Consider the following 22,719-nt stretch of genomic DNA (forward strand, 5'->3'; position numbering starts at 1 on the left):
TAGAGCCCATTTCTTGCTTTGGATTGTCATGATTTCAACCACTGTTGACCATCATTAATATTCATAGGGTTAGGGAGAGGACTGTACTTTACTGGTCTCTAGCAGAGTTTTTCTTTTCATGGAAAGGCCTAATTGCTCATCCAGCTGTAATACACAATCTATAGAGATAACAACCTTACCTCTGTCTGCCAGACCAATCTACTGCTGTACTGAATCAGATACATACTGCTCAGCAGGCCCAGATGGCTAGTGTTGGAAAAGGAGATTTATGGGAACTTTGGTTGGGAAACCTCATGTTGCAGGGTCAGAAGTTAAATTGTGGACCTTTGCTTTTGATTTAAATCAGAAGGCTTCCCCTATCTATGGAAGTCCCTAAAGAAGATTCAAGCTCAGAGGGCCTTCAAGAGAATGCCTGTTGTCAGAGAAGTTGTCCCTCATCATTTTTTTTTACTGAGAAGTGTGGTTCACCAAAATTGACAGTTACTCTTTTAGTTACTTTGGCTGCCTGTCAGATTACCCTATAGTAAAAATGTTTACCCTAAAATCCATCTCAAAGAGTTTAGGCTATAGAAGAGAAGAGAGAGAGAATTCCCAAGGCCCTCTGCTTCAGTCCCTCCCTAGATAAAAACATGTTAGTGAGCATAGTCTAAGAACATAGATATTTCCTTGCACTGAAGGGGAGTAGTTGTACTCTCTCAAGATCAACCCATTTGAGATGCCAAAATGAGATTACACACACAACAGATTGTGCGGATGTTCAAAATATGATCTCACTGGCTCTGTTGGGCTAGTCAGGTTTGGTTCTTACTCAGTAAGATTTAAAGTAAGGTGTGTACGTACGTACACACACACACACACACACACACACACACACCCCTAAGCCCGGACTCCCAGAGTTGCGAGGATGTCAGAATTTAAGCTTTCATTAAAAACATGTTTCCAAACTTCATGTGTAGAGGAAGAAAAAACTTGAATGTGACCCTAGTGTAACTGGTACAGTGGTGTTTGTGTGACTCTGCAGACAGCCTCCATCCAGCAGAGCGGAGAAGTAGCCGTCCTTAGCCCCATATTACCACCAGAATAGAAGCTGGTCTTTGCTGCTTAATGGGACTAGGCTGTAGGGTTTCAATGCCACACTGGGCTCTCTAGAATTGGCTTCCCCTCAGTGGAGCTTAGATGTTCTGCAGGAATATCATCCACTTGATGAGGCTCAGATGCATCCCAGGGCTCTGCTCCTGTCCTTTGACCTTCTCCATGGGTCATATTGGAAGGAAAAAATAGTGGTTTTCTCTCAAGTGCCATCCACTCCTGGTGCCAAAATGAGATGGTCCCACTCAGAGGATATTGTGCAGATCTCTGATTCTCCTTATCCTTTCTTCTGTGCTTTAATAGCATACAGTATAACTAGGGTGACCAGACAGCAAATATGAAAAATCGGGACAGGGAGTTGGGGTAATATAAGAGAAAGAACCAAAAATCGGGACTGTCCCTATAAAATCGCGACATCTGGTCACCCTAAGTATAACCTCCGAGTTACTAACTGGCCAGTCAAACACACACCTCATTTGGAACTGGAAGTACACAATCAGGCAGCAGCAGAGATGGAAAAAAAAGGGGGCAAATAGAATAGAGTACTGTGTTAAACATAAAGTGCTAAAAAAAAAAAAAAAAGGGAAGGCAGCATTTTTCTTCTACATAGTAAAGTTTCAAAGCTGTATAAAGTCAATGTTCAGTTGTAGAGTTATGAACATTTCAGTTACAAACAACCTCCATTCCCAAGGTGTTCGCAACTCTTGAGGTTCTACTCTAAATAGAGTTAAATGTTGATATTTAAACGATCATTGTTGGACATCTGAGTGACCATCCCAAGGAGATGTATAGGGCAATTCACATCTCTTAAAGCTATTGTTTCAGGCTCTCTGCAGACTCAGGCAGACATTACTGCATCAATTACACTTGCTTCATGTTTTCAGGGATTTCTGCATAACTGCAAAGGCTAAAGACCTTAAAAAATTACAGTTGTGATTCTGGAGAACAAGATAGCAGTGCCAAGAAGATTTTTGGAGTTATTGACCTGGCAAAATCTGGCTCAATTTTAATCCTGTGCTGTACTATGCTTATATGCCATTTGCTGTCATTCTTTTGAAAAAAGCAGAAGTAAAGCCCTATAAACAACATTCAATGTCATGGTATGTCTCCTCACAATTAATCACAGAACTTTGAGTCTTGACACCACTGGCATATCAGTTAGTTGATCTCCAGTATTATCTCCTCCTTTTTTTTACTTGCATTTGTCACTGGAAGGGTCTTTGAGAAGATCACCTGTGGTGAGTTCAGTGGGAGGATTACCTACAACCTTGCCACTACAGGCTGTGATATCTTCAGATCCTACAAGCTAAGTGGAATGAGGCCTAGTTAGTGGTACTTGTTAGACTGTAAGCCTTTTGGGGCAGGGACTGTCTGTTATATGTTTACACAGTACAGAGCACAATGGAGCTGGGGCCTCGAGGCACTACTGCAATACAAATAGTAAGTGTAATAGTAAAACCTAAATAGTGTTAGTGATTTTCACACCTCTCAGGCCATGCTAGTCTCTTATTTAGAGCCCTTTCCTGGCTCCCCTTTTTCTATGTTAAATTCAAGCTCATGGTACTCATTTTGAAGCTGTGCATAACACCACTCCTCTCTACATCTCTGCTCACATTTCTCCCTAATTCTATTCCACTGCTCCCTGCCTTCACCCTGGCCTTGTTTATGTGAGAAATATTCACTGTTTTAATTTAAATTTGTTTTTACCATCAGTTTAGTTGAACTAGTGCAAACCCCCGTGTAGGCTCACTTATCTCAGTTTGAGGGATTATTTTGAGTTAGCTTAAACAGATCCTAATTGACTACGCTAAACTGAAATAAGTGTCCACCCAACCTTTTGCACTCAAATTGGTTTAAAATTACACCTTAAATTAAACTGATACTGTTTTTTTTTATATACACAAGGCATCCATTCCCTTCTCTCATGTCTGTTCCCTCCGTATCCTTCTCCACTCTTGGCTTCATTCCTTTTTTTGTGCTACTCCTTGTTCTTGAAATAATCTCTTTCTTGTGCTCCAAATGACTTTGTTCAGATCCTGCCTTGTGGCGCATTCTTCTACAAAGCTTTTAAGTAGTTAACCATTGTAGAAGTAAATCTCATTTTAGACACGACACAACAATTAGCACCATTTCTGAACTTGGACCTTCGTCTAGCCAACTGGTATGTCGTCTGTTTTGTCTGTCAACTTGTGGAACAGATCATAACGTTCTCTCTGCATTGTATAGTGCTAACCATACTAGCTTTGCTCAAATAATAATGATCTGTTAGGTGGCCCTCTTCCCTCCGAGTCAGTATGGAAATAGCATTATGGAAGGAATACTGTTGTTGGATTCTTTTAGTTGAGATGTAAAACTGAGGTTCTAACTAGACTCCAAAGATTCTCTGGAACTTTTATAACGAGTAGTCTTGTTGACCAGGTATCATAGCTATAATGAAATCCAGATTTTAAAATTCTGGTCTCCTTTGTTCCCCTATAGTTTTTATTGGCTACAGGATTCCTTATTTCTGCCCTAAAATGTTTTGTAACTTTGTTGTACCCTATTAAATAGCTAATATACCACCCCAGAAGTGGCTAAGTGTCAGATGACAGGTGAAATTATTAATGTATAAATTGTGTAGAATAGATTTGGATGAAAAATAGTGACGACAATTACAAAATATTTTTTCAAAAATTTGAAAAACTTCAACCAGCTTTAATAGTATGTAAACCACATTGAGAACATTTTGGCTGAGGTACAATAAAAACATAAGAGATTAACTGAGCAGAATATGCTAAAATGTCCCAGCACTTATTGCTCACTGATGCTTGTCAGCCTGTGTACGCTTGTGATCTGTCACATCCAAAGAGGTGGCTCTGAGATGCCTCTATAATAACAGGGAATGATTCCTCTTTCTCACCAGTGCTGAGACCTATACAGATGACCTATGGTTTGAACCTCTATTCCCCTGGAAATATCTCTCTTTTCAGAAACTACTGACCTGAAAGAGACAGGGTGCTTCCTATCAGCTGCCCTATCCAGTTTGTTGTGACTAACTCTATCTGTTGTTGAACTGGGTTCAGTGTGGATTGTGAGTGTGTTAGAGACCACGCCTGATTGATAAATAATCTGTTTGATTCTTTGTTTAAAAGGACAATTAGCAATCACACTCTTGTGATGGAGGAGGATAACGTTTGTGTTGGAGATGTTTGTTCTCTGACTTGTTCCTGGCCCTGACCTCAGCCCCAACTGCTGCAGTAGGAATTCCATAGTGGAAAATGATTCCAGTTGCCAGAATAGATTCTAGGCATCTGTGCTCTATCTGTAAGGGAAAACCTTGTGTTCAGTCTGACTGGAGCCTTCTTTAATCTCTCCAGGACCTCTCTCTCTCTCTCATCTTGCATGTGATTGATAGTAATACAGTCTCGGATACTTATTTTATTCCACATTGCAGCACTACTGATTTTTATATTATTCGGGTGGAGACCCCAGCTGGTTATCATGCTTTGGTTGCATCCAGGCCTGGCTTAGACACTCTGCAGTGAATGTATTATTAACGGTGTTGTTGTTATTTTATATTAAGTAGCATCCAAAATGTGCTGGGTACTGTGTACACACATATACACACACACACACACACGTACACACACAGTCCCTGTCCCTGTACCCAAAGAGCTCTTGCTAGGAAAAGACAAAAACAGTTAAAAGATGCGGGAAAGGGATTCCTCCTACATGTACATCCATCAGTGGGTTGATTGGTCATAGCTTGTTAGTTCGTTTTTTAATGTAAACTATCCTCAACTGCCCTGCTCTAGTCATTATTGGTTGACTAGTTACTAGTTACTAGCATTGCAGTAAAAATGGGTTAACAAGGGATTTGAATGATAAAGGGCAGAAGTTATTGTTTGGTGTTTAATTATCTAATTTTAATAGCAGGTTCCTCACCTAGCTCGAGTAGCAGCTCCTCTGTTAACCCAATGGCCTCTCTTGGAGCGCTGCAGACGTTAGCAGGTGCTACAGCAGGCCTCAATGTCAGCTCTTTAGCAGGTAAGCTCTGTGTAATGAGGGGAGGGAAAAATGACTGATTATAATTCCTATAGTTGTGCCACTGCTTCCTGGATAAGCTATTCTGTTTATCCCTGCCTGTTCTCCGTTGCTTGTTTCTGACAGCAGTGAAGTGTATTGAAAGTTGACTAGCATCGACTCAGACATACCACTCAATTATTAAATCTTCATTTCACTTTTCTTGCATAGGGATGGCAGCCTTAAATGGTGGACTTGGCAGCGGTGGCCTTTCAAATGGCACGGGTAGCACAATGGAGGCCCTTACGCAGGCGTACTCTGGGATTCAGCAATATGCTGCTGCCGCATTGCCCACTCTCTACAACCAGAGTCTGTTAACACAACAGAGTATTGGTGCAGCAGGAAGTCAAAAAGAAGGTAGGTGGGAAGTTATGCAGAGGACTTGAGTGTTTGAGTGGGGGTTTGAGGAAGAGTAAGCCCTGAGCCTTATACACATACCACATGCACAGCATTTGCCTTCCTAGAATCACAAAAGCTAGAGTGAGAATTCTCTTATAGTTCCTCCATTCGGGGAGACCACTGCAGAATTGTTCCGTATAGTTGATTTCTCTGGTGCTTTGTTCAGTTTTAAACATTCCTTTGGGGGGAGGTGTCGCCACAGCCTGATACGTGTCACTATCAGGGATATTTATTTTCTTAATTTCATTTTATTACTTGAATTTCTTCCTTTTGTTACCACCCTGAACAGTCCCTGTCGCTAGTATTTTGACACTTCAAATACTGGATTAATTTAGCATGTTGAGTGAAAGACTGTGAAAGAATGAGGACTATGGGACTGTGATGTGGGCAGCAGGTGGAATGAGGAGGATTGACTCAGAGGCAAGGAACAGGACCTGAGAGTTTTAGGCCATTGCCAATATACAGGATATCAGGAGCATTTTAGTCTTTATATTCAATTTGGCTGGTTTCCTCATGCTGGAGACTTGGCATAAGTACCTGTTTTGTTTTAGTCAGCACCCTGGGCTGATTCATACCCATAGGTCTCCCATGCAGCAGCAAACGAGATCTGTGGTGCTGAGCCAATGTTGACTTCAGTGTGATGCAGGAAGTGTAGTAATTAGAGAAAAGACAGTGGGGAAGGAGCTAAAATCACTTTAATATTTGATCCCAGCAACAGACCATGTTGCTTTATTTTGAAATCAAGATGGTCCTGTTTACTGCTTTCTCGGGGAGGAGAGGGCAAAGTTAATTATATTGAATGGCTCTTGGTCTCTGCTTTGAGATTAGGGCCCAACCTCCCATGCTTTTGCTGAATTTGTGTTTCTAATTGATGGATGTTTTGAAGGTCCAGAGGGAGCCAATCTGTTCATCTACCACCTCCCCCAGGAGTTTGGAGACCAGGACCTGCTGCAGATGTTCATGCCATTTGGGAATGTCGTCTCCGCCAAGGTTTTCATTGACAAGCAGACCAATCTAAGCAAGTGTTTTGGTATGTTGGTTCCAGTCACTGTCAGTAGCACGGGGTGAAGAATGATAAGATATATCACTGCCATTCTCTGGGAGAAAATAAGTTGGGTGGAGGTTTTCATGGAGGGATGGCGGACAGTTGCATACAGTGGTCAGATAGGCAATGATATTTTTCTTTATTCTTTGACCTCAGTAGTCAGTCTGTCTAGGAAAGCCCTGGCCTTCAGACCCCATTAGCCTGAGGTGGTGATGGAGTAATGTGGGTGTGGGCAACTCTTATAGTTAGGACCCTACCAATTTCACAGCTGTGAAAAAACATGTCATGGAATGTGAAATAAGTCCTTCCCCGTGAAATCTGATCTCCCCCTTGCAGCTGGGCGTGCTCCTGTTAAGGGGCTCCTAGCTGCAAGTCCCGGCTGGGGGGATGGAGAGGACTTGTCCTTCCCCTCCATGGCCACTCTTGCTCTCAGGAGAAGATCAGACCCACCTCCGAGTGCCTCCCCCTGCTGCAGAAAGCTCTAGCCCCGGAGGTTCCTTCAACTGACGGAGACTTGTGGAGGTGGGTCCAATATCGCCTTGCTCTTGGGAGCTCCCCAGCTGGGGGGCTCCTAGCTGCACCTCCCTGCTGGACTGAGGAGATACAGGACTTGTCCTTCCCTTGCATGGCAGCTCAGAGAGTGGTGTGGGGGAGATCAAACCCACTTCTGGGTACCTTTACGGTTGGGACCCCCATGGTTACAATACTGTGAAATTTCAGATGTAGACACCTGAAACATGAAATTGACCAATTTTAAAACCTTCTGGTAGTGAAATTGATCAAAATGGACTGTGAATTTGGTAGGGCCCTACTTATAGTAGAGTCCTCAATTCTGTTATTTACTGGGCCTCCTTTGCATATTGGGATAACTGTAGCTGATCCTACTCGTGCAAATGACAGATTGTTCCTCATAGTCTCTTCTCTAGTGCTTTGTCCAGTCTAGTTTTGAGCAAGTGATGTGCGTTACTTCATTTCCATTAAGAGATTATTTCACAGCCTAATACAGTTCACCATCTGGAAGGTTTTCCTGATACTCACCTTGAATTTTCCTTTTTTTAAATTTGATCCCATTACTCCTAGTTATGCCACAAGGTACTGCCCTAAATAATTCATCATCATTAGTGTTTACACCTTGAAAAATCTGTAGACTGTTGTTATGGTACCATCCTGCCTGTTATTGGTTAGCCAAGCAATCTACTTACATCCATTATTAAGGTTGCAATATAGCTTCCATTATAATTCCTTGTCTTATCAAACATATCTTTGTGAAACATTCATCTCATACTGAAATTACCAATACTTGGTCTCTGTCTGAAGGGGATATTTTTAAAGTTCAGCCAAACTCCTTAAAGCTTTAATTGAGATGGAACCACTTTTCCTATGTAGAAGGTGGCAAAGAATCTGGTCCTTTGGAAAATCCTGATTTTGAACAGAACTGCAGGATTAGTGGTTGAAGTTCGAAGTGTGAGGAAAAGCTCAGAATTTGCTGCAGCTTAGATTTGGAAGAAAATATTATCGCTTCTTAGCAGATGATATTGAGCATGCTTAAGTCTACATTGAACATAATAGAGCCTTGCTCATTTTGTGGCATCGCTGCATGTTCTCTATGCCTGGCCTGAGCAGGGCCCTGGGAAAATCTGCAGAGATTGTGAACATCTCACTGAAATATGCACAGCAAAATTCTTTCAGATTCTGCCTTAATAATAGAGACTAGAGCAGTGTGAGTGTGAAAAAAGCTTAATGGATGTTGCAGTCTCAAGGTGTTTCTACAACAATCTACATACACTGCTTTTTCATCCAGCCCTCCAGCGTAAACAAATGTAATGCTCCCCTGTTAACTCAACTTGCAAAATACTTCCTCCAATCAAATAAATAGCAGCAGCAAAGGAGGCAATTTATTTTGTGGCTTTTTTATACCATGCCAGTCACTCTGATATCTGGGTATTGCCCAGATTGAATTTCAAAGCCTAATTTTGATTGTGTGAAGTCTAACACTATAAAGCAAAGCTGTTTAGTATTTTCTGATTTTCTTAAAAAACAACCCTGCAGTTACGCAAATTTGAACTTGCAGTGTTAAAATAATAAAGCCAGGAAATACTAAGGTTAAGATTCCACCAGCAACGTTAACTCGACTAAACTGAACATACATACTGTTTTCCATTCTTCTTTTCTTAGTTAAATGTATAGAGATTCATATAAACTGTATCTTTAAACATATTCCATAAAACATGCAGGATGTACGGTATGGTCAAATAAATTGTTGTTGAAACCTTATTTGTTGTGTATCCTAATTCATGGTCTTTTTAACTCTGCAATCTTAACAGGGTGCTTTTTGTGTATAGTTCTGTTGATTTTTCCTCATTTTTCTACTCTCTGAACTCCTGATAATTTGTCGATAATTTTTTCTGGTAATGAGGTGCATGGTCATACCAGAACCTTAGGGAATTGGGACTACTCTTTTCCTGCACTTTTGATGACTGTAGTATGCAACCCAAAATTTGCACTGGTCATTTTTGCTTTGGAAACTTGTGTCTAATTTCATGTCCCCCAATGCTGTTGAGTCTCTCATAGTAGTACTGTTTCCCTGATTTTTCCCTCTCTTTTCAATTACTGCGATTTTGGTTATTTTTCCAAGGATGTGCTTATCTGCATTATCCCAAGCTATCACATTTTGTTGTTTTCTGCCCACATATTTATCCTCTCTATATCCCTTTTGTATCTTCCTTTGTCTTCACTAGTATTTCTGTCTCCTTCCAGATCGATAATGTCCTAGTTGCTCTCTGTTCTACATCATGAGCAAAGATGTTTAGCAAGTCCAGAACTAGCAGATTCCTTGTGGTACTCCATGAAATATTTCCCCAACTCAGTACTTTAGTATTTTCAGCCAGCTAATGTTCTGTGCATGTTATTGTTCATATTCAAGTTATTTTAATTTATTTTGATTAAAATGTCTGTTTGATCAAAATAAATATCTAAAACTGCACTTCTGTCAACTAATGTTGTAATCCTATTAAAAGAGCCAAACAAGTGTGTCTGGCAAGATTTGTGTTTTGAAATCCACAGTGCTGTTTTTGTTGTTATGGTACCATTATCCTCTAAATGTTTAGCGATGTTTTTTCTTTTAATATTTGTTCTATTATTTTAGTAGGGATAGAATTTTAGACTTAACATGAAGCTAATTAGTAGGATACCTCTTATTTCATTTTTTTTTTTTTGAAGATTGGGACTATGTTTATTTTCTCTCATCTCTCCCCAGTTACCTTTAATACTTTAAAATAAGTGAGTGGTTTGATAATTTTTTGGTTAGTTCCACTAAATCCTTGGATGCACCTAAACTGACCCCGCCAACTTAAGTATGTTTACACTTTCTTAATATTCCCTTATATTTTTTAGTCAGTATCTGTTGCTATATATCTTTCTTACTTCCCAATTGTCCTTACTTGTTGTTTTTCTAAGGCAAACTTTAAAAAGAAGTTAATTATCTTGGCTATTTTAGGGTAATTTTCATCTCCTTCCTCACTTCTTAATACACTTAATTTCTCCCAAGTACTACTTACCTGATTATATATCTGTAAGAACATTTTTATTCTCCTTAGTCCCCCCGGTTAGTATATTTCATTCTATGTTTTGGCCCCCCTTACTTCCCCCGTCCATTCACAGCTTTAATTAACTTTTGTAAACTTCTTTCTTTGCCACCCTCTTTTTTCCTTTTCCAGTACTTTGTTTATTTTGAATTCAGATTGCAGATAATTGCTCATGAAACCACCCTGGCTGCTGCTTTTACTTTATATTATTTTTTCAACAAAGTTAGTCTGTTTTGCCTGAGGTATCATGTCTTTCAATTACCCAGCCATCTTCCATGTTGGTGGATTTTAACACTTCCTTTCATTTACAGCTTCCTAGACTTCTTTCTGAGATCTAGTCCCTTTATACTGCTGGATTCTGTGTGCACCCATTCTTTATTATGGATGTAGTTTGTGCTCACTGATATCAAAGCTCCTTGATTGTCATGCATTCCCTGTCAGTTCCTCTATACCAGGGGTCAGCAACCTTTCAGAAGTGGTGTGTCGAGTCTTCATTTATTCACTCTAATTTAAGGTTTCGCGTGCCAGTAATACGTTTTAATGTTTTTAGAAGGTCTCTTTCTATAATATATAACTAAACTATTGTATGTAAAGTAAATAAGGTTTTTGAAATGTTTAAGAAGCTTCATTTAAAATTGAATTAAAATGCAGAGCCCGCCGGACTGGTGGCTAGGAACCGGGCAGTGTGAGTGCCTCTGAAAATAAGCTCGCGTGCCGTCTTTGGCATGCGTGCCTCTATACTGTGGTTCTCCAAGGCATCTTCTCCACTGGTTGGAATCTACTTTTATGATCGTAACGTTTTTCCCTGAATAACTAAGGAACCTCTTTGAAACACGCTAGGTGTATTTGTTACCCAGTGGAGATCTCTGTAGTTAAGCCTTTCTGAGTATAGTATCCTGTGGTCTCAGGTACCCTGAGAGCTGGCTCATTTCACCCTCCTAGTCTCTACTCTTAGGGGTCTCTAGCAAATGCCCACTGTTTCTCATTGTGGCTTTATTCAAAGAATTTTACCAACATACTTATTCTTTGTATAATCGTAGTGCATCAGCATGTAAATATTTCTAACATACAACGCCACTTCTCTTTCCCTTGCCTATACTGACATTCCTGTTACAAAAGTTATCAGCTAGGTTTCAGTTATGCCCAATAAATCAGTTTTTGTTCTCATAACTGGAACATGGTCAATAGCTATAGTTAAGATTACATGAAAATTTCCATGCTGAGCTCCTGTTTGCAATTATTTATAACTTTGCAAAGTTTTCATCTTTTGGACTGAAAATTTCCAAGTTTGGTCTCTCCGCAGGGATGAGTTTTTGAGAAGTTTGAACAAAAAATCAGTAAGCTATGTTTGAATCTGAGGAGACTGGTGGAAAAACCTTTCCCTGTTTGTTTAGAAAAAAAACTGTAGTGCTATTTTTTTTTTTTTTTAAACAGCTCTTGTGCCAAAGTGGCTTGTGATAGAAAGCTACAGTTTGGCCAGGAATCTTTGCGAAGTGCCTGAGTGATCTAGTGAAGTTATGAGCTTTTGAAAATGGCACGTCACGCATACCTGTTTACCTTGAGATAACCTGGGTACATGCAGCTCTTGTAGCAGAGAGTCTTATCCACTTGTCTGTTTGGGATCTGAGCATGCTATAATTATGTATTTTTCCTTTTCCCAGGTTTTGTAAGTTACGACAATCCTGTCTCTGCACAGGCTGCCATCCAGTCAATGAACGGCTTTCAAATTGGCATGAAGCGTCTGAAAGTGCAGCTCAAGCGCTCTAAGAATGACAGCAAGCCATACTGAGCGCCCCTCCCCTTTGGGACTGGAGGGAGAAGGATCTTCTGGTAAGTTGGGGAGGAGCGCACTTAGTGATTCGAAGTCCTAAGGCTGTGTTTTTACAGTCCTGGATGCTGATCCATGCCATTCTAGCTGGCACATCTTCCCCCTGAAGATTCAGCTGCAGCGTCCACTGGGATTTCTGCTTCGGATGGAGGACAAGTTTGTGATTTTGTTTCCAGTATTTTACTTTGGATTTTAGGTGCCATATCACTGAGGTGTTTTTTTGTTGTTGTTGTTTTTCCTTATTTGAAGTTTGCTGTGTTTGTATCCAGTGTGTTGAGAAGGACCAATGCCAGCTACTTTAGTGGGGGAGGCGGGGGAGTGTAGAAAGAGCAGCAGAACTGACATGACACCAGAGGGAAGAAGGAGGAGCAGAACTGACACCAGACAGCACTGAGGAAAAGAAAGGCGGGGAGGGAGAACCACCTTGAGATGGGCAATGAGCAGACCTCATGTAGCCTTTGCCATGCCCCTTGCTCTCGTATTTCTTTAGTTAAATGTCTTCTGTGGGAACTTCCTATCTGAATCTGTCTCTAGAGCAGGTGAAAAATCTAGAAGAGCAAAGAGGTTAATGGGTTAAAAGAAAACTGCAGTGATTATTTTGCTATATAAAGTGGTATTTATTGTTGCACTGTGAATGTACACTGCACTTTATAAAAAAATTTTAGACACTGTCCCTGCCCAGAAAACCTCATAATCCATCTAGAGTTACATATTAATTGAATTTCCCAGTGTTTAGGAAATCTTATTCTTGACTGATCAGCTGGGAATATTGCTAGGGTTTAGAGAGGCACTGTAGTCTGGAGGAATAAATTTGGGGCTGGAAGCCAGGAACTCCTGAGTTCTTATCCCAAATCTGCCACAGACTTTGTGTCACCTTGGTCAAATCTCTTCCCATCCCTGTGCTTCAGTTTTCCCATTTCTATAATGACAGTAATGTCCATCTCACAGGTCTTTGAATTAATACTCACTAAGCACAATCTAAATGCTAATTATTTATTGTTACACTATTAAATTAACAACAAATAATACAGCATACTTTACAACAGCTTCTGAAGTTTCTGCTGCCTTGCATATCCAAGTGGGAGCTGTTTCTGCAGTCATACTCTTTTCCAAAGGCAATTTCCTGCTCACTAGTAATTCTGTGATGTGATTTGGAATAGAAATAAGATTTATTTTTTACACTGCAGTTTTCTTTTAAAGTGGTGAGTGTACTAGAGCAGACCTTGAACCACCCAGTCTTATTCTGCCTTTGGCAGTGGCTGTCACCCAATATGTTGAAGGAAGAGCAGACACTCCCCTCTTGAACACACACATTGGCAAATTCACAAATGTGCAAAGAATGTGTTACACGGCCTTAGTATACACTGATTTTTAGGAGGCTCAAAGCCCCTTTGAAACTCTGGCCTGAAGCACATCAAGGAGTCACAGTAGATGCTAGTGCTCTAACCATCAAAATCCACCTCTGTCACACGGGAAGTTTACAGTTTCTGTACATCTTTAATAGAGATTCCATTTACCTCATATTTTCTCCATTTCCACTTCTCCTTTGTGTTCCCAGTTTGGGGTGATGCTTTTCCTCAGCCCACCAAGTAACACTGCAATCCTGTGTTCGGGAGCTGGCTCCAAAGTAGGAAGCATGTGGGGTCAGACACAGGGTGTTTACTTCCTTCTCTACTCTAGCAGGAGGAGCCATAAGCCCCTGAAATGTTGTTTAGAATGTGCCTGTGTTTACAGATACTCTGTTACAGTCCATGGGGAAAGTCAGGCATATCCAGGGACTGGGTCCCCTGGACTCTTAAACCTCACAAATACCAGGCCTGACCCATTGCATCACAGCACCAGGGTAAAGTGCCCTTTCTGTTGAGGAGTTTGAAACTCAAATAGTTTTTTGGTGCCAACCTGTCTGTAGTGCTGGCAGATGGGTAGGAGAAATTGTCAGTATTATACAGAGAATATTGTGGTGAAAAAAGGTTAAAAGCACAGACTGCCAAATTTCCCATTTATGCTGGCATATGGTACCCTTTCATGTTGACTATTTGGGTCTCTCTATAAACATACATACATACACTTAGGCGAACCGTGTACACTTGAATTCTGTGCACTGGGAGAGATGTGTCCTGGTTTTCTGAGAAGAAAGTGTTGGAGTGTTAAGGCCTCTAAGGTCATAATGGGATTATTTTATAAATATACTTTGCAAAAAAAAAAAAAGAAAAGAAAAAAAAAGAAGAGAGATCATGATTGGGAGCAACCGCTCCAAGCATGACCTGCTGTAACCAAGAATGTTGTTTCTATTTTTATAGAAGTTTTATACCGCTCCAGGGTGGAGAATATTTATTACTTAAATTATTTCACTGGAAAAAAGGCCAGGGTTTTGTAGAATCCTAAATGTGATTGTTTTACACATACAATTATGTGCATGATTGAAACTACTGATTTTCAGTGGCCTGTTTTCAGGCTGACTAACTGCTAAATGAGGAAGGATTAATACTGTGAATCAGTGGAGGGGATAGCTGTACTCTGTGGTCTCTACAGTCACTCTTTTATAGTACGCTACATGCTGCTGAGACCCTTGCTCCATTGACCCCAAACATGGGCCTGTTCCTTTAAGTAGTCATTTCAGTTGCTCTGTATTTAGTATCTTTAGCCTTTGCATCTTGTACTGACCAAACTCAGCCCTGATGTAGACAGGTGTAACTTCCATTGATTTAAGTGGAAGATTCACCCACTTATGCCAGGGATGAATTTAGCTCTATGACTCTTCCCAGATAGTGTGATTATCTTTACTAGAAGCCTAACCTGGGCTAGCTCTTGTGCCTTACTGGCATGACTATAATGCAAGTATTGCCAATGCAAATCTATGCAGGTTAAATTCTAAGGGCATGATCCCCAGCATCTCTGAATTGATGCAATTCCATTGTATTTAATTGAGCTACACTAATTTATACCAGCTAAAGATTGGACCCTAAATGTGTGTCTGTTTCAGCTTCATTCAGTCTATTGGTGTGTCCAGGCATGTAGTGCCAAAGTTAATAAATGTATCAAGTCTCTGACTGTTGGAGGTTTTTTACTGCCCAGTGCAGCTGATTGTATAAAATAAGTGTGTTCATTTCTGCTTGGTGGCAGCTGCTACAGACTAGGGATTTCTGCCTCTTCCTTCATTCCTTCCAGATTTGAACAGAATTTTCTTCCTCGCTCTTTGGCAGGAAATCCGGTATTTTTTTAATCGCTCTCATTCTATTGCAAATCAAATCAGTCAGCTGTTTTGGGGACCATTGGAATAAATTGACTAAACATAAAAGTAGACTCTGAATTAGCAGCCCATTGTGACAAAAATCTGGTAAAATCACTTTGAACTACTCTTTAGAAATAATCCAAATGAGAAACTGTCCCCAGAAGAAAAACTTTGTATGCTACCAAAGACTATTAAAGATGAGACTGGAAGGGAGAAGAAAAAAATTTACGTAATTGAAACTGGCAAAATTATTTGGGACAGACTTGACCCATTCTGAAATACTTAAATATCGGACGCTATCGCAAAATATTTAAGTTGGTTATAATCTATGCACTTCTCTGAAATGTCTTCATGTTACATTGATATTGGCATAAGAGTTGACTCAGTTCAAATAACTACAGAAAGATTTGCTTAAATAGCCAAATGGGCAAAGTATTTTGTATGCTCTTAATCTAAAGAATCTGGATTTTCCAAAGAGATTCTACAACAAAATCCAGTATGATTTCTGTTGAACCACAGAACTCCAGACTGCATGTGTACTCTGCAGATCCTTGTAAATAACAATCTGCTTCATAGAAACAAGGGGGAAGTATTTGCCTGCTTTGCGACTTTCAGAAGACATTTGATTCTACTTGGCATCCCATGTTAAGAGCAAAGAATTAGGTAAGGCTGTGATTGGGCTTAGCCTGATACTGTTTAATATCTACAGCTGTAGCAAACCTACTCTGATTAGATTCTTCAGCACCTAAATAACAGAGTCTAAAATTAGATGTCTCTTTACAGCTTAGTTATCTTACCAGTATGCAGAGCTTGCATTTATTAGAAAATGCTTTTGATAAATATTCATTAAAATCAACCCTCATTTTGCTTAGGCTTAGAACTTTCCAAAAGAGTCCGAAACAATTTTTGGAAATATCTTTTATATTTTAATGATGAGATAATAGATCAAACAAGTTAAATTTATCTGGAAAATACAATTATCACCATGGGAAATTCCACCCAGGCAATTAAATCCTTAAATAAAAAGCCCTTAACCTAGACAGTAAAATGTATATTGGAAACTTACCTGCCTGCAAGGCAGAATTAATTCAGGCAATTCCATTTGTTGATCGCTGTATAGAAGGGGAGAGGGAATTCTGCATACTTGTGAACCCATTGACTTCCTCCTGAAATAAAACAGATAATCAGCAGCAATCTAAAAACAGCTCAGCGAAACACCTTTTTACACAACTATTTCACCTGAGCAATGTCATAGCTAAAAAATTACAAATCAAGAGCGCAGATGCCCACAGTGTACATTTGGATTTTCCTTATGCAAACAGACAAATATAAGGATGTTGTGGATCACTAAGCGGAAATGTTACAAAGTATAAAATATAGAATGCAGAAAAATTTCAGTATAATGTTATCGACCCACAAATGAGAGAGAGAAACAAGGACACAGAAATAACTGTCTCCCTTTCCTTATGTCATTATGTGCCCCAACCTGCCACCTCTTCAGTCTTTCATCCAAGTCTCTCCTTTAGACACTTCTTCCAAAAGGCCTCTAATGAATCCTAGTCTTTCCCTCAAAGTTGTTGACAGAGAAGACATCTGAAAATATCTACCAAAAAAAAAAAAAAGACAAAACCACACAAGGAATTCCTATGATGTCTGCTAAATGTCATTTGAACCCTTAGCTTTTGTTCTTTCCCATGCCCCATTTCTCCACTGATACTTTGCCTTTCTGGATTGTAAGCTCTTCGCGGCAGAGACCTGGTCCTTGTAGTTGTTTGCCAAGCACCTAAAAAACTGCTAGAACTATAGAAATAATGTTTAATGTTGCAGTGTCTCTTGCTAGCTGAGGTTTCACTCAGTCTCCTTGCTCAGTTCTGTCTCTGGAAGGGTAAGCATGGGGAGAAAACCCAAACCACCAGTGCTAGCCAGCCTGTGGCAACATGTTTTTGTTGCCCCATTATTCAGAGGAGGGTCCTTGAGCTCCATGAGCTAGCTGCAAGTGCTGTGGAATCATCAGGTTCACTCATAGGGATACTGAAAGCTTCACATCACTCACCAGCAACCCTTAAGCAGTTTTGAGAGACTCTGAAGGACATGGCACCACAACTGGTGTAAAGTGGAATCCTAAAAGATACCCCCCTTTCTCCTCTACTTTCCACGTTCCCTCTAAAAGGCTCCCTCTCTTTTGCAGTTTGGTGGCCACGAGAAGACAGCAAAGCTGTTAGCATCCCTTGGTAGGGATCCCATCAGATCTGAAAACTCTGCTCAAGAAAGGTTCAGGCAATATATCTTCCAGTTTTCCAAACTGGTAACAGTGACTGTAGAGTTTCTCAGTGCGCAGAATCCCCTTCTCGCAAATCAGAGTGCAGGGGACTTTCTATTGAAAGGGTTGGGAAAGGAAAATTTCTGCCCAGGTATAATAGTGTGAAAAGGGCTCAGCTAGGACAAGTCTTAAGGAATTCTTCTCTATTGTGTGGGATTTTTGGTTCCGCTTATTTGTCTTGTACAATCTTTTCATTTGGTTCTAAAATCAACCAACCCTCCCACTTTGTGGGTTCCTAAGGGATGGGAAGGGACTGGAGCTGAAGCAAAGAGCATGGATTTCCTGGGCTACCACTACCTAAGCATTTCCCTTGATAAGACATAAAAAGGTCTCAACTGTCAAATCACCTGTGAATTACCCCCGTGTCCTCTGTCCTGTCTCTTGCTGTCTGAATTTCTGTGAGTTGGGTGTTAATCCCGGAGCCGTATCTTTGGAGGTGGGCTCCTGGGGTGCTCTGTTGTCTTTCTCGCAAGCAGAGCTAGCAGGGACACTGGGCATGGGGCAAAGGTGAATGCACAGCAGTCCCACAAAACCAGTGTCCAAAGGGAAATCCAGGCCTCTGCTTCCATTTTATTTCTTGCATTTTGATGTTTACTTGGTGTCCTCCATGTACTTTGACTTTTACTTGTCCATCGTTGGCATGTGCTGCCCTCCCTGTCAACTCCCCTCCCCAAGAGGTCTCATTGTACAGTGCCCATTCCTGTTCTCTCTCTCCTTGTTTGGATGTACTGCTCTGTGTAACTCAGTGGGTCTCCCTCTTTCTGGTTTGTTTTTTTCTAGATTCCTGCCGTTTGTTCATCGTTGTGCCTAAAGCATGTCGATGTGGCGTTCAAGTACATCGTCCAAATCCTTGTCTCTTCAGCTTCTCTGATGCTTGAACTCTCACCTTTGACCTTGTGTTGACCTTTGACGCTGATGTGTATTTTTATTATGTTTGTTTCTTTCTTTGTTTTTGGTTTGTTTTGGTTTATTTTATTTTTTTTGTGTGTGTGTGCTGCCAAATTGGTTTTGCTAGAAAGACTGCTGAAGGAGAATATTTAAACTTGCATTTGAATATAAAAAAAAATTCTATTTTTCTAGAACTTCGTAAGATAACCACTTGATTTTGTGATTCTGACTCTTTGTAATTGTCTTCAGAGCAGCCTTGCTAGCATACCGCATGGAGTATTTGTATTTCTGTGAACATACAGCCAGTCACTTTCTCGGCTTAGTTTTTTCTGTGTGCTTAGTTTTAAAAACAAAAATCTGAAGAAAAAAGTCAATTGAATGATGCGACTTAGCCTTTCAGGAGGCTTTTGGTCACATTTTGCTGAAATGGTTTCTGTGCTTGAGGAAATAGCTTGTATTTTTATGAGTTCAAACTCTGACTTGAGTGGCATCAGCATAAAACACTTGAACTATATTTTCTCCTGATTGTAGCGGCATTTTTGCCCTGGCACTTACTGTTTTTTCCTTTCCTGTGTAGTTATCAGCCTTTGTCTGCAGTGAAAATTTGATCGAAGTTGATGTTGTATTTTGTTAAACCCCAGCATGCTTGTTTTGTTTTTGTTTTGTTTTTGTAACTACAATCTCTTCAGCAAAATGTGATTGTTTTAGTTTTATTCTTCCAAACTCGGATAGTGCATGTTTCCTGCTGTTTTCTTCACACCCTCGAATATATCACCTTCACCTCTCTGTTTTCTATAGTTTGTGCAAAAACTGAGCAATTTACTGGGTTTCAAAGGTATCCTTTTAAATTGGTGTTTTTTGGTGTGACAGATTTCTGATCAGATGTCACCTGAGGCATCTACCTGTGCACTTAGACTGTCTGCCTGACACAGCATCTGGGCCTTGTTCCATCTCTACAGCTATCAGAGGCTCCCAGGAGGAGGGTTGGTTGCATTGTTCTTGTAGGAGTTTTGGTAGACCAGGATAGATGGGAAGCAGGTAAGTGAGGGATCGTTGCAGTAATTCTGCTTTTAAAATCCTAGGGAACTGGGGCTCCCTTCATACATTCTTAAATTTTATTTTATATAATTTGGGGCATAATTTTTGTGAGGTTCAGCCCCAGTTATTTATTTAAATTTATTTAGATGGTGGAGGGAGGCTTAGTGGCTCTAGGTTAGCACTGGCAGTAGAGTGTTCAGAATATCCCAGAGAAGGCCTTCATAAGCCTAGTCATGCAACTGCTGGCTCTTACCCCAAATGACAAGCACAATACAACAGCTTCTTACGCTGTTACCTGAACAGGGTACCAACCCCAGCTTCTCCTCTCAGGGGTCTTAGCTGGGGAATCTCTATAGAGATTTTTTTTTTTTTAAGTTTTTGTTTAGTCTTTAATTGGGTAAAGTCAAGCAGTTTCTGTTCCTGCCCTGCAGTACAGGCTACTATTCTAAGGGCAGCTGGCTTCCCCTGGTCCTACAAAACCATCCGCTGTGAGACTGCATGGCTAGAAACTGGCACTTGGAAGCACCTGCAAGACTATGGCTATGGGGAGACCCTAGTCACTAAGGGAGGTGAGTTGGTGAAGGACCCCAGAGTGGGAAAAGAATATGAAGTAAAATCCTAGGGGGAGAGAGGTTGGAAAGTGGGAAGGATGTGAGACTGATCTCCTGGCTGTGTAGGTTACTCTGTGCTTGGGGTGGTGAAAAGGGAACAAGACGATTTATTCTTTCCCCTCCCAGAGTTGGCTGGGGATTTCACTACTTCTCAATACATGTTATTTTTGGCTGTGACTTATAGATCTGGGACTTGGGAGATGAGGCTGTGTGAAAAGATGGTGGAGACTCATTTTGAGATAGGATTGTGAGATGACTGCTGTTAGCCCCACAGTCTGAATGCACCAGGCCATCTGTCAGTTGGGGCGCTGAGACACCGCAGTGTATTGAGTAATTTTGCCAATACATTTCTATACAATGTGCATTCAGTTCCATGAGGAACTCTGGGGAAACCTGTGGAAAAATCTCTGGAGAAAACCAAAATGCCAAACGTTGGATGTTCCTTTCCTTTCCTTCCTTTTCTCTCTTTGGTTGTTTTAATTGTTCTGTGGTGGTTTTAATGGATTTGAGACAGTGGAGCAGCAGCTGCCTTTCTGATTTTTGGCTGCTTTTTGTGAATAATTTAAAAAAGAAAATTTACATTTTGGAGACAAACCTGTGGGCTTTTTTATTGGTACAAACGTATTTAACACTAGGGGTTTTGTACAGTTTTTTGCCTTTTCTACTAGAAAACAATGTAAAGTGATTCACAATGTGACAAGAAAACAATTTGCCACTATGACCAAATGTAGAGTCTGTTCTGCAGTAACAGGATTTAATCAACTCAAAGTCGTGATTCAGTTGTAGAAATGCTTTTCTTTACCTTGTTTGAGCTGTTCCTTTTCTTGTTTTGATTTGCAAAACAAAATGTCTTCTTGTGTGAAATTGTGTTGTACTCTGTAGAAAATTATGGATTTTACTTTAATGGTTTAAAAGCAGAGGAGCACATGTTGCTTTTCTGATCTGATCGCGGAGTTTGTGTAGTGGATTTAAAAATGAAAAGATTTGTTACAAGTTTGGAACGAGCGAGTATGTGTTAAAGGAATTTTCTTCCTTCGTGTGTTGTTTTTTTTTTTTTTTTTTCTTTTTGTCCCGATGGGGAACTTAAACCTGTTTTAATTGCACAGACACACCAACAAGTCATTTTGTATATGCCAAGTGTGGTACCTTCCTTTGTTTATTTGCTATTAAACTGTTTGAGAAGAGTCTGTTTGTGTCATTTCTGTGTTGAATCTCAATCTCTCACTCTACAAATGGGTGCAGGTGAGGAGAGGGGACTCTGCCAGCTGGGTTTGAAAGGGGCATGGAGGAATACCTTCCTATTTCTTAGCCAGGCAATGTAAGACAAAATGTTCATGATATGCCACTCTCTCTGGGTATATAAAATAGCTGTTGGTTTCAGCACTGTGCTAATCTATTACTGTGAATAGACATGGGCAAGAGTTTATTATCCTTTTATCTTGCCCTCCAGTTTCTCTCCTCCTATATTTTTTTTTCTGAATATTTCTCTGTTCACTAACTTAAATTAATGCTTTTCTTTCTCTTGGTCCTTCTCATTCTCTCTCTTCTCCTGAGAGATCTCCTATCTTCCCTTGAATTTTACCCTTTCTCTCCCATGCTGGCAAAACTATTAACTCAGTAGGAGCAGGATTGGGCCCTGACCTATGGTGCAGTGTTCCAGGACTCTTCATACATACAGCTGTCTCTCTAAACTGGGATACAGGGTCCTGGGGCCCCTAACACACACCAAAAGGTGAACAGCTGCCTGCCCACAGAGGCGGGATGGTGCACAGCATTTCTGCACACACATGGGAGGCATTTTTCTGTAGAGGAGAGGTTTTTACCCAAAAAATATTTAGCAGGAGTCTGGGGTTATTTATAGCAATGGTTTTCAAACTTTTTTTCTGGCGACCCAGTTGAAGAAAACTGTTGATGTCCGTGACCCAACAGAGCTGGGGATGAGAGGTTAGGTGATGTAGGAGCGGCTCAGGGCTGGGGCAGAGGGTTGGGGTGAGGGCAGCGGGGTGGGCCCTGGAATGAGGGGTTCAGAGTGTGGGAGGGGGCTCTGGGCTGGGGCGGGGTCTTGGGGTTGGGTTGCAGGAGGGGGTCAGGGCTGGGGAACCAGCCAATGGGAGTGCAGAACTGGTGCTCTGGGCGGGGGCAGCGCACAGAGTCCCATGGCCCCCCTGCCTAGGAGCCGGACCTGCTGCTGGCTGCTTCTGGGGCGCAGCAGAATGTTGGAACAGGTAGGGTCTAGCCTGCCTTAGCTGGGCAGCACTGCTGACGGGACTTTTAATGGCCCAGTTAGTGGTGCTGACCAGAGCCGCCGCGACCCAGTCCCTTCCATTCCGCGACCCAGTTTTGGGTCATGACCCACAGTTGGTAAACCACTGATTTGAAGTACAGTAACTCCTCACTTAACGTTGTAGTTATGTTCCTGAAAAATGCGATTTTAAGTGAAATGATGTTAAGCGAATCCAATTTCCCTGTAAGAATTAATGTAAATGGGGGGGTTAGGTTCCCGGGCAGCTTCCCCCTACTCTGCAAACTCCAGAGGCGGGGGCTTCAACCCGCCCACTCCACTCCTTCCCCCAAACCCTCATCCTTGACCCGCCTCTTCTCCCACCCCATCTCCTCCCCCTTT

At 41.0% G+C, this 22,719-nt stretch overlaps 1 protein-coding gene across 5 annotated transcripts in view; it reads left to right on the forward strand.

The window, feature by feature from the left end:
* Positions 1 to 21,281, forward strand: part of CELF1 (CUGBP Elav-like family member 1) — a 91,760-nt gene extending 70,479 nt beyond the window's left edge. For 3 of the 5 annotated variants that reach the window (XM_034769420.1, XM_034769422.1, XM_034769424.1), the window contains 5 exons: positions 5,002 to 5,115; positions 5,323 to 5,508; positions 6,437 to 6,580; positions 11,841 to 12,009; positions 18,340 to 21,281. In XM_034769420.1, coding sequence (XP_034625311.1) covers positions 5,002 to 5,115; positions 5,323 to 5,508; positions 6,437 to 6,580; positions 11,841 to 11,968 — 572 coding nt within the window. In that variant the 3' untranslated portion in view covers positions 11,969 to 12,009; positions 18,340 to 21,281. The remainder of the gene's footprint in view (positions 1 to 5,001; positions 5,116 to 5,322; positions 5,509 to 6,436; positions 6,581 to 11,840; positions 12,010 to 18,339) is intronic. The other 2 variants (XM_034769421.1, XM_034769423.1) reach the window with 1 other exon arrangement.
* The last annotated feature ends 1,438 nt before the right edge of the window (positions 21,282 to 22,719 follow it).

This window comes from Trachemys scripta, chromosome 4 (assembly GCF_013100865.1).
Source record: "Trachemys scripta elegans isolate TJP31775 chromosome 4, CAS_Tse_1.0, whole genome shotgun sequence".
In the NCBI taxonomy this organism is placed as follows: Eukaryota; Metazoa; Chordata; order Testudines; family Emydidae; genus Trachemys; species Trachemys scripta.